General features: G+C 52.4%; 4 protein-coding genes across 4 annotated transcripts; 2 read left to right on the forward strand and 2 right to left on the reverse strand.

The window, feature by feature from the left end:
- Positions 1-72: 72 nt before the first annotated feature.
- On the forward strand, positions 73-2322 carry BO86DRAFT_407647 (uncharacterized protein; the record flags this gene model as incomplete). The annotated part of the gene is made up of 3 exons (XM_025674290.1): positions 73-728; positions 808-1550; positions 2302-2322. Exons 1-3 carry the CDS (start codon positions 473-475, stop codon positions 2320-2322), a joined length of 1020 nt encoding a protein of 339 aa, XP_025530617.1. The 5' UTR covers positions 73-472.
- A 1242-nt stretch (positions 2323-3564) lies between these two features.
- BO86DRAFT_386796 (ankyrin repeat and BTB/POZ domain protein) lies at positions 3565-6037 on the reverse strand. The gene is made up of 3 exons (XM_025671429.1): positions 5599-6037; positions 5419-5504; positions 3565-5339 (listed from the first exon to the last, which is right to left on the reverse strand). Exons 1-3 carry the CDS (start codon positions 5830-5832, stop codon positions 3740-3742), a joined length of 1920 nt encoding a protein of 639 aa, XP_025530618.1. The 5' UTR covers positions 5833-6037; the 3' UTR covers positions 3565-3739.
- Positions 6038-6445: 408 nt separating this feature from the next.
- On the forward strand, positions 6446-8844 carry nimA (serine/threonine protein kinase nimA). The gene is made up of 3 exons (XM_025666989.1): positions 6446-6593; positions 6668-6720; positions 6783-8844. Exons 1-3 carry the CDS (start codon positions 6542-6544, stop codon positions 8763-8765), a joined length of 2088 nt encoding a protein of 695 aa, XP_025530619.1. The 5' UTR covers positions 6446-6541; the 3' UTR covers positions 8766-8844.
- Positions 8845-9502: 658 nt separating this feature from the next.
- On the reverse strand, positions 9503-10664 carry BO86DRAFT_386799 (WW domain binding protein 11). The gene has a single exon (XM_025671430.1). It carries the CDS (start codon positions 10649-10651, stop codon positions 9752-9754), a length of 900 nt encoding a protein of 299 aa, XP_025530620.1. The 5' UTR covers positions 10652-10664; the 3' UTR covers positions 9503-9751.
- Between the last annotated feature and the right edge of the window lie 386 nt (positions 10665-11050).

Below are 11050 nucleotides of genomic sequence, written 5' to 3' on the forward strand. Positions count from 1 at the left end.
TCTCCATCCCCCCATCTCCATCCTCTCCCCCCCGGGAAAAAAAAAAAAAAAAAAAAAAAAAAAAAAAAACCCAAAAAAAAAAAAAAAAAAAAAAAAAAAAGAATAAATTCTTTTTTTCTCGAAAATAATTCCATGATTGTCAACCCTGCATCTCCACCATCGCTCTGGGTCTATAAACCAGTTCCTCCTCCTGGTTCTCATATCCACCCCCACCTGTCTCGACTACCGTGCCTGGATTGTTTCTTAGATTGGATCTCTTATACCCCGTTCCATCAGTTCCCCTCCAGTCTTCTTCATATATGAACTCTGGGTAGCCGCCTTTTTTGAACCTCAAGAGAAATAATCACTTACCCTTTCCTCCTCCTTCCGTTCCAGCCTTGAACTTCAACAACATCAACAGTTGTCCACCACTACCACCACTACCACCACTACTGATTCTCATCTGCTACAACGACCCTCACCGTCGCCCATCATGGATCTCGCTAGCCTTATCACTCAACCGGGACCAGATCCCCTCGCAATGAGCATGTCAAGAGCCTCCTACAGCCCCCCGGCGCCTCGCCTGGCTTCGTATAAGCGCGCGCCGGACTCATACTTCGCTTCCGTGCCGGTTTCTTACTCCCGCGCCCCTCCTTCCCCGCCGGTCGAGGAGATGCCCCCCAAGTGCTCTTTGCCTTCTATCTCGACCCTGCTCGAAGGCGCAGATGGTGCCTCCATACATGCAGCTAGTATGGCAACCTTTCCCACAATATCTAAAACGGCCTATTTGGACCATCAATTCGGTCAGTGCTGACCGTCGCAATGCAGAGCGTGCAAGAATTACTCCGCCAGTTCAGCGCGAGCTGGACACCCGCCTCCCCTCGCAACCCTTGGATGCGATGAAGGCCAATGGCCCCCAAATCGGCTTGCCACCTACGCCTCCGTTGCGTCCTGGTTCTGGGTTCAACAGCGTTAGCCACTCTCCCACCTCATCGATCTCCACCGTCAGCGACGGTGCCACCGTGAATCGCGCAGAGCCATACACCCAGGCGCCAGTGAGACTCCCCAGTCCATCGGATCGGTCTTCCATCTCTAGCCAGGGCTCCGTGGCTCCTGTCTCCGCCGCGCCTTACGTCTCTCCCGCCCCGAGCGTCGCTTCTTACTCCTCTCCCATTGAGCCTTCGGCCTCCTCGGCTATCTACTTCCAGAGACCGACCTCCTCTTCGTCCACCTACCAGCCTGCCAGCAGCGTGCCTCCCTCCACTGCTCCTCTGCCAACTGCCTCACACCAACAGATGATTTCCCCTGTGACCCCGGCCTGGCAGCATCACCACTACTTCCCTCCCTCCAGCACGACCCCCTACCAGCAGAACCACGACCGATACATCTGCAGAACGTGCCACAAGGCTTTCTCGAGACCTTCCAGTCTCCGCATCCACTCCCACAGCCACACTGGAGAGAAGCCCTTCCGCTGCACCCACGCGGGCTGTGGCAAAGCCTTCAGCGTGCGGAGCAACATGAAGCGCCACGAACGTGGCTGTCATACCGGCCGGCCCGTTGCCACCGCCATGGTATAAGGGGCTTGAGTATATCGCATTACCTCTGCGAGCAAAAGGCCGACCCCAATTATACCATTCCCCGGCAAACCGAGAAAAAAGCACACAAAGGCAATGAGAGAGAGGGAATTGTTTCTTCTCTCCAGATATTTCCCCCAGATACCCATGACTCCCAGCGACACTTCTTTTGCTCTGCATTGCTTCTTCTGATGATACCCTTTTTGCTTTGCGTGTTCATATATACCATTTTATCTTCTTTCTGCTTCTTTGCGTCGAACAAAAGGTTTCTTTTTGTGCAAAAAGCTTAGGAGGGCGGGAGTGGGCTACGGTGTATCACCAAAAGAGGTCTCCATACATACTTTTCTTCTCTTTCTCACCCTGTGTATATTTGAATGATTTTTTTTGGACCTCTTCAACCCGCCCAACACCATTCTTGTCTATTATCGTGCGAAAGGAGCAGGCATCGCTTGTGGATGATGGTTTTGGGATAAACACACTATATTCCTTGAGCTGCGACAGCTAGAGGTTGTTGCAGGGGAAGAATATGGTGAACAGAATCTGGAGTCCCTTGACTCTAGTTTCTACTTTTTCTTTTCTGTTGTTTATGAGTTTATTTTGTTGTGTTATGCTTTTCCTTGTGTCATCTCATTTCCTTTGTATCCAATGACGTGATATGACCACCTTGTGAACAAAAGATTATCAACATTCAATATCAAGAAGATCTCAAGAAATACTTTTGTGCCAGAAATGCTTTTGTGCCTCATAGGATGATTGGAACTGGACGTAGCTTGGGGGACTCGAAGCCAGCTGTTGAAGCTAAGTGGGGAGAGTTCACGCCGGATCAACCGCAGTCAATAAGACCACAGCAACCCCTCTTTGTGAGTTGTCACTTTGTCTCCTCTCCAAAGTCAACTCAAGCATTGACCCCCCGAGCAACCGCCCTGCCCTCAACCCCTATGATGTATGGTCTTTTCCCAATCGTCGCAACCGCCCACCAAATGACTCAACTTCCAGACTACATGTACTGTACTGTACACACGGTCCTAAACAACGAGCACCCAGCCTCGGCGGCGGCTCGGGACGCAACTCCGTCACATCTCCCCATCGGCCATCAGCCATCGCCATCAGCCATATCACCTTCTTCCCCGTAAGCACACTCCGTGTGGTGGTCAGACGCTTTTCTTCCCTCCCTCCCTCCTTCCTTCCACCCGAGTACACCGTACCTGTACTATTCTGTACTGTACTGTACTGCACTGTACTGCACAATCCACGCAAACCTTCGTCGGAGGGAGAGCCTCGAATCGAAACTCAAATACTCTTTAGGGCTCCGTAGTGAGGGCGAAGGCCGGGAAAAAGGAGTCGTATGAGGTCCGCGGGAATGTTGTATGAACCTTTTTTGCTAGTTGAATGTGGGATCCTTCATCCCTGGGGCTTGGGGAGGGAAAGGTAGGTGGTTGTTGTGGTGGAGGATGGGGATGTTGCAACGGGTGGCTGAGGGCAAGGTGAGTTTGTTGCTGGTGTTGTTGAGGGATCTTATGATTGGGGCTGGTCATATGTTCACGTTATATGTTATGTATTTTGTCTGGAGCTGGGGAGAGAGGGAGGAATGAAAGTATGGGTACAGTGTGTTTTGCATGTGTTTTTTTTTTTTTTTGCTTGGTCTGGCTGGCTGGATGGTGGATGGATGGATGGATGGCTGTGGTTGTGGCTGTGGCTGTGGATTGGGGATTGTGATGGATGGTGGGTGTTTTGGGGATAGTGAGCGAGCGAACTTGCGTCCTCTTTAGCAGTGCAGCATCTACGTGCTTATTTCTCAAGGGAGAGGAGAGACAGGGTCCCCTTTCAAGGGTTGGTGTGGGTGCGGGAGGATTACGGCGCAGACAAACGGTTTCTTTTGCCTGGAACACTCTTTCGACCGCACTCCAGGTATGTATGATTGCAGGCCCTTGGTTCCTGTAGCATTTACTCACGAGATTGTAGTGCGCAGTTCAAGAGAAGGGGAAGTGGCTTCTTTCTATGCTTGCATCATTTCTACCAATCTCTTCCCTTAATTAAATTCGATCTCCCTTACTGTGCAAAGGCATTCCCCGGGCCGTTTATGTATATAGATAGCAGTTCCCGGTGGATATATGTATATAGTAATCATCAATCATCATCCCGCATACCGGGAAGGAATTGGCGAGAAACGGAACGGTCATGTCAACTCAAGCATCAAGGTCCAGAGCCTCCAAGATTCCATCGAGCTTGTCCATGAGAATCTGGTAGTTGAGCGCATCCTGGTCGAATTCGTCCACAACGACCTCACCGTCCAGCGTACGGATGACGGGTTGTTGTTGTTGGTCTGAGTTTTCGTCCATGGCTGGGGCTGGGTGTGAAGTTCCGTTCCTGGTGCTAGAGAGGTCCAGTGCTCCCACCCCCTCGGCAACCTTGTCTACACCGGTACCGTTCTCGTCGTTACCCTCTGTCTCCGTAGTGATATTCTGGGCCTGTGCGACGGATTGCTGCCGCGCTTCTTCCTCCATCATCTCGTCGATACCGGCATCGTCGAACCGGAGCCGGAAGCGCTCGCCGAGGTAAAACCGGATGTCGTCAAGCAGCTCGATGGAGTCGGTCTCCTGACGACCTTGAATGCGGGCAGCAGACTCCTGGATCAATTCCGAGAACTCGGGGGAGTCGATATGGGCTTCCAGCCGGTAGGCAAGGTAACGGGCGGCGAACTCTTCGAGGCGCTGCACGCGCGTCAGCCAGGCCGCGCGGATGATGGCGTAGATGTCGAGGTCGTCCTCTTCCATGGTGCCGCGTGTGCGGGCGGCTTCGGCCTGCGACATGTTGCCGCTGCCCAGGGTACTGATCACAACAGCGGCCTTCGTCTTCAACTTCTCGATGAAGAGCATGTCCGCGGCGAAAAGGACGTCGACGGCGATGTCGAGCGGGAAGTCTGCGCGCTCCGTGTAGAGGAAGGTGAGCACGATCTCGAGGACCTCCGGGGAGCAATCAACCGGGATGATGTTGAGATGATCCTTCATGTGCGCCTCGCGAAAGGGGGAGGTGAACATGGTGTGGAAGAACTCAGAGCGTAAAAGCATGGCCCGGTGGCAGGGGAATAGGGTGCTCTTCTGGACGCGCGGATTGGCAGAATCGCCGTTGGTGCCAACATGCTCGTCCACATTATCGAGGTCCTCGTCTGCGCAGAGCAAGACGTCCGCAAATAAGGTGTTGTCTCTGTCCCATTTGACTTCATCCGCTCGTGAGGTTTCCACAGTCACCTTGTGCTGGAGTACATTCGCCCGGAACCACTCCTCCAATTGGTCTCGCCCCTTGGCCACCTCGAGTGTCCGTCTTTGTCGAGCGAGCCTCCTATCGCCGCTGTCCAATATACTATCCAAAAGCGTATTGATTTCCAAATGCTTGGCAATCTTATCGATATTAGAAAAGACCTCAGACTCGGTGAATCCGGTCCCTGGGCCACTCCGGATGTCGCGCGGAGCTTCGCCAAAATAGAGGTATTTGATCGCTGTCCCGAATGCTTCTGGGGGCATTGTGCTAGGGAGCCTCCACGTCGACGTGTCCGGGGCAGTGGCCAATTTGTTGCGGAAATAGGGAGACCGCGCGGCCAAGATAAACTTGTGCAAATGGAGAGACTCATCGCCTGCTGTTACAACAATATCCGCTGTCGCAGGGCTCTCGCGAGTGAGAAGTGACGTGATATGAGCTGCAAGAGGCTGCAGGGGATCCGTCGACTTCGAATAGTCGTATTCCAGGAGCAGGTTCCGTATCCGATCATTGAGGGCGTTATACAAACATCTATCATACTTATGTTAACATCGTAGGCTGGCTGATAACCACTGGACATCGAAAGTGACACAGATAACAAGGTGCATACCTTTCTCCCTGAAAAGTGTCCCGTTCGCATAAAGCTCCGGACTCGAGCAGCAGCTGAGCGACCTCGTAGTGGCCACAGAGACTTGCCTTTTGCACAGATGCTGGTTACTACTGCACGGCAACGCCAACTCGCCACGCCGAGCCTGGACAACGGCATGATGGTGATTCATGGTAGACTTACCAGAATCAAAGGGGTATAATCGTATAGATCGCGGGCATTGATGTTGACTCCTTCCGTGATCTTCTCCTGACAAACTTTCAAATCCCCCTTACGACAAGCATTGCAGAGCTCCCGGAAGGGTTCGCTAAGGTCAAGAGGGTTATCGTCCTTGATTGTCCCCTCCTTGATAAGCTTCTTCTCATTGTGCAAGCTTATCTCCAGCTGGTCCTTTCGAAGGACCTTCGGTTCATCCATTGTGCCAGAGTAGGAAATTGGCAGGGTAGATGAAATGCAAGCAATTCTTCAAGATATGCAGGTGATTGTTGCGGAGGACGGCGGGGAGACGACCCCAAACGGGGCAACATTTGAATCGTCTTATCGATAAGCATGTGTCACGTGAGACAAGCGCCTAGCGAGAAAGCCCCTGCCCACAAGGGACCAAGGGAGTGAAAGAAGTTCCTTGTCCCCTTGCATTGTTCTGGTTCTCTTTCTACTCAGTACGCTTGATCTTGTTGATACTTCACTCATCAAAGGGCGTCTTGCAGGTTCGAGCGAGCAAGCTTTCGATGTTTATCTTGTCCCATGCAGCATTGTGAACCGCTTCTGACGTCCCGAACCACTGACGGAACGATGATGATGGTCAATGACCCGCTTCACCGCCCGGCATCCCCACCGCCTGCTGTAACCAGGCAAGAGTCGTGGCCGGCAGCCGTTGCTCAGCAACAGTCTGCACCTAAACATTCAGCACTTCCGTCCCCGTTGCATACCTAGTTCTTTAAATCTACAACCGCAACCACATGTTCCCACCCAACATCGCTCCATACTAACCCAGCAGGTTTCAGTCACAAAGTATCGACTCATAAATGCCATAGGCTACTCGGGCTCATCCTCTCGCCACTTATTCCCAACCTTCGCCTTATACTTCATATTCTTGCCTGCGGTCTTTCACCTCCCAGCAGCCACAATGGCAATTGCGTTAGCGGAGGCAGACAAGTATGAGGTGCTTGAAAAGATTGGTATGAGACCCTTGAATACCATCTAGGTATGCAAGTGGGCTTCGGACATCAACTTACTGATCACGGATGCTTAGGTTGCGGTTCCTTCGGAATCATTCGCAAAGTGCGACGAAAGGCAGACGGCTTTGTAAGGATCCATCTACCGTTACAGTATCGACCCTCTTATGCTTACAATCACCTCTGTCATAGATACTCTGTCGCAAGGAAATCAACTACATCAAGATGTCGCAAAAGGAACGAGAACAGCTGACAGCCGAATTTAATATCCTAAGCTCTCTTCGACACCCAAACATCGTCGCCTACTACCATCGCGAACACCTCAAAGCGAGTCAGGACCTTTACCTTTACATGGAATACTGTGGTGGTGGGGATCTCAGCATGATCATCAAGAACCTGAAAAAGACGAACAAATTTGCAGAGGAAGAATTCGTATGGCGCATTCTTTCCCAATTGGCGACGGCTTTATACCGCTGCCACTACGGTTCTGATCCTCTTGAAGCTGGGAGCATCCTAGGCCCTGCTCCCAAGCAGTCCGGTCTTAAAGGGAAACAGGCCCAGATGACCATCCTTCATCGCGATCTCAAACCAGAAAACATCTTCCTTGGCAGCGACAACACTGTCAAGCTCGGTGACTTCGGTCTCTCGAAGCTGATGAATTCTCAAGACTTTGCATCTACCTACGTCGGTACCCCATTCTACATGTCGCCTGAAATCTGCGCGGCGGAGCCCTACACATTGCGATCTGATATTTGGGCTGTCGGCTGCATCATGTATGAGCTGTGCCAGAAAGAGCCACCATTCAACGCCAGAACTCACATCCAACTCATTCAGAGAATACGCGAAGGAAAATTTGCTCCTTTGCCTGACTTCTACTCACCCGAGCTGAAAAATGTTATTGCAAGCTGCTTGCGCGTCAACCCAGACCATCGCCCCGATACTGCAGCGCTGATCAACCTTCCCATCATCCGCCTGATGCGCAGGGAGAAGGAAGTTGCCGACCTTGAAAAGACTCTGCGAAAGCGTGAAGAGACTGCCGCTCAGAAGGCTAGAGAAGTGGAACAAGCATACACCAAACTGGACAGGGAAAAACAACAGATGAAGGCCGAGTTGGAAAACACCGTCAGACGAGAGTGGGAAGTCAAGGCTCGGCTGGAGATCGACCGTCAGGTGCAGAATGAATTGGAAAAACTCCGAAAGCGATTCGACTTTGAAGTACAGGAAAGGGTTGCATTAGAGGTTGAGAAGCAAAAGAAGAGCGGTGCTTTCAAGGAGGATAGCAATTCCCGGTCAAACAGCCAACAATCCCAGGCATCCAGCAGCAATGAGGATGCCAGTAACCCACCGAGCGCCGATATCACCCAGTTGTCGCTCGAATCTCCGGCTCCCAGCAAGGCCCCGCGGAAGGAGACGCGCACCCCATTAACTCGTTCGAAGACCGTGGTCGAGTCACCAATGGACGTCCAAATGGCCGAGCCTTCCCCCATCTCAATTGCATCGCTCTCCTTGTCTCCCCGTCGTACTTCTGGAACTTCCTCCGGCAAGAACATTTTCGCCGAGGCTGAGAGACAGCGAGCGAAATGGGAACCCACCCTAGCCTACTCCGATGATGAGGATGATATTCCCGATCTGCCCTCCCCAACTCGCCCCAAGGTCAAGCCAGATCCGTTCAAAGCTCCTTCGCGACCACTCTTGCGACAGAACACGGCTGCATTCATGCAGAAGCTAAGCACCCAACCGCCTATCTTCCCCACCAACTCTTCCAGACTACCACAGGTCTCGGGTGGCCTCTCCGACATGCTTCCGAGAGAGAGCAAGCCCCGATCACCTCATCGGCGTTTGTCCAAAATCCCATCCTCGGCGAATCTAGCTGCCGATGCTGGCTCACCCACACGCAAATCTGGCGTCAAGCAACTGCCTTCCAAAACCAACAACGGCGGTGAGGACATGTACAAGGCCGTGATGCAGCGCAACATGGGTGGAAGGACGTTGGTTGAACTGGCGCAGGCGCGCGCGGGTGGCCGTCCCGTTGATGAGATCAAGCGGTGTGCCAGCGACTCTCGGGGCTTGAAATCCAGTGCGCGCGACCCCCCGGCCGTGTGGGATCCCGAAAAAGACGAGATGCCCAGCCCATTCTTGGTCCGGGGAAGAAAGATCATTCGCAATTTGAGGTAGCTACTATTGCACAAGGAAAACGCCATGCCTTGACACGCCCCATGCACATCGAGTGTCAGCAATCTTGTCTTTCAGTTTCGCCGGTTGACCCGGAAACTCTTATGACATACACGCCTTTTTGGGTATTTACTGTTGACGTCTCATCGTCAATATACCATTTAATAATTCAAGACATACTTCGGAGTTATACGGCCTGGGTGGATTGAATATTCGCGAACCGGAGTTTGACCGTGCGAGACATGGTGCAAGCTTCGATGATGCATTTTTTTGGTGCGCTGCATCTTGACTCTGAATGCTTGATTGTCATATGAAGACGCAACACCCTCCACTTTCCTTTGTTTTTTTAATGCCGTGATGAAGCCCCCCAATCCCCTCAAAACTTCCCCTTTCCCCTGCCCACGAGTTCTTGTCTCTGTTCCCCCATGCACCTTGCACACTGTACAGATAGTGACTGTATCTGACCATATCCAGCTCGTTTGGTGGTTTCTTGTTACTTTCTCCATGCCTTGGCTTTCCCCCATCCCTCTCTCAATATGTCCCCTTTCGACTTCTCTGCGATGCACATCTCGAAAAGTCAGTACACTCGTTTGACACCTGTACATTTCCTATCTCTTTCATCTCTGCATTTGTGGTGCTCTACGGTTGGTGTTGATCTGGTGATCCTTGGGTTCTACGGTTCTTTCGGAAATTTGCTCTCAAAAAGAGTTGTACATACATACACACACATTCTGTTTCTTGTTCACATGGTCCTGCGCTAGATTGGATGATCAATAAATCTGTGATCTACGGTTCCAGTATCCTTCAACCTGCAAACCCTAAGAACTAGCAGAGTCTCTCGATAAAGGAAGAGAGAGAGAGAGAGAGAGAGAGAGCGGAATATAGGTACGTACATAAGGCGCTGACTGATCAACGGTCCTCTGCCCTTCCCCTCCCCCTCCCTCCGAAATAATTGTCCTGGACGTTCATTAAATTTGATTCATTAGGATCTATGCCTCCTCATCTTCAACTTCTTCGATCTGAACTGATCGAAGCTCCTGGTTGAACCTCCTTTCCTCCTCTTCTAACATTCGCCTCTGGGCGTCGTCGTCTGTCATTTCTGGTTGACCTACGGCCCCTGCTGCCTCTGCTACCCCAGCTTGGCCCATCTCTGCCTTGTAACCTGCTTGCTCGAGCCGGTCCATCTCTTCCGGCTCCAAGAGCTTACCATGCCCTCGTATAGAATCCTGCTTGGCTCTGACGGCAGCGGGGATGAATTTGTTGATGGCCTCCTGTCGCAGGTCTCGGATCTGCGGCTTGGCCTCATAGACCGCCTTAGCTTCGACAACGGGAGGTCTTGCAGGAAGAGCATGTGGTCCTCGTGTACCCTCGGCCTGGTCGCCGCCTGGTCTCCTCTGGAACTGGCGCGGAATCGGCGGGGGTGTATCCCGAGGCATGGGTATCCTTCGCACCTCCTCATCTGTCTCGTCGCTACTCTCACTGTCCCGATTATGCCGTCCGAAGCGCCCCCCGCCACCGCCACCACCATCCCTCCTGCGCTTTCCTAAAACGCCTCCATCGTCACCATCGCGGTCTCCGCCGCTTCTAGACCCGAAGCTCGCGAACTGGGGAGCCTTATCTCCCAGGGCTTCTCGCGCCTTGAGCACCGCGCGGTGATCTCGTTGAAGGGCTTCGAGCAACTGTTGATCACGTGGCCGTAGCTTTTGTCCCGATGCCTCTATCGACTTGATCTCATCAATCTGACGCTGGATGCGCTCCGGGTTGCGACGGGCTAGTTTCTCATTCCGGCGGGCCAACGCTTCGGCCTTGCCCTTCTTGAGGCTCTTCTGCTTATCTAGTTTCCGCTGCGCCGCGGCAGGGTTCATGGTGCGCTCTTTGTCCTTCGGCATTGTGTATTTTTTTTTCTGGATTATTCGATATGCGAGGGTGGGCCTATTTCCGCTAATAGTATGCAGGTCTCGAGTCGGGGGTTGAGTCTGTGTGCAGCTGGCTAGACGCGGGGTATGTACTCGGATTCGCTTAGTCTATTGAGCAAGCAGGATACATAATCAATTAGCCAATATCACAACCATACATACCGCCGATAATTCTGCGCTGACTGTAGAGGGGAGAAACGCGTGGGCTGGGCCGGAGGGGGCATGAGAGGACGTATGCATATGTGTGTATGTATGACGAACTCCGGAATGTGCGTGGCCAGAAGGGAAAAGGAGCAAGAGCTTCCTGCAGCAGCCTAGAATGGCATATGAAAGGAAGAGGGGGGGGGGGGGATTGGAGATTGCTCACAGGCT

This window comes from Aspergillus japonicus (genome assembly GCF_003184785.1).
Source record: "Aspergillus japonicus CBS 114.51 unplaced genomic scaffold BO86scaffold_8, whole genome shotgun sequence".
Lineage (NCBI taxonomy): Eukaryota > Fungi > Ascomycota > Eurotiomycetes > Eurotiales > Aspergillaceae > Aspergillus > Aspergillus japonicus.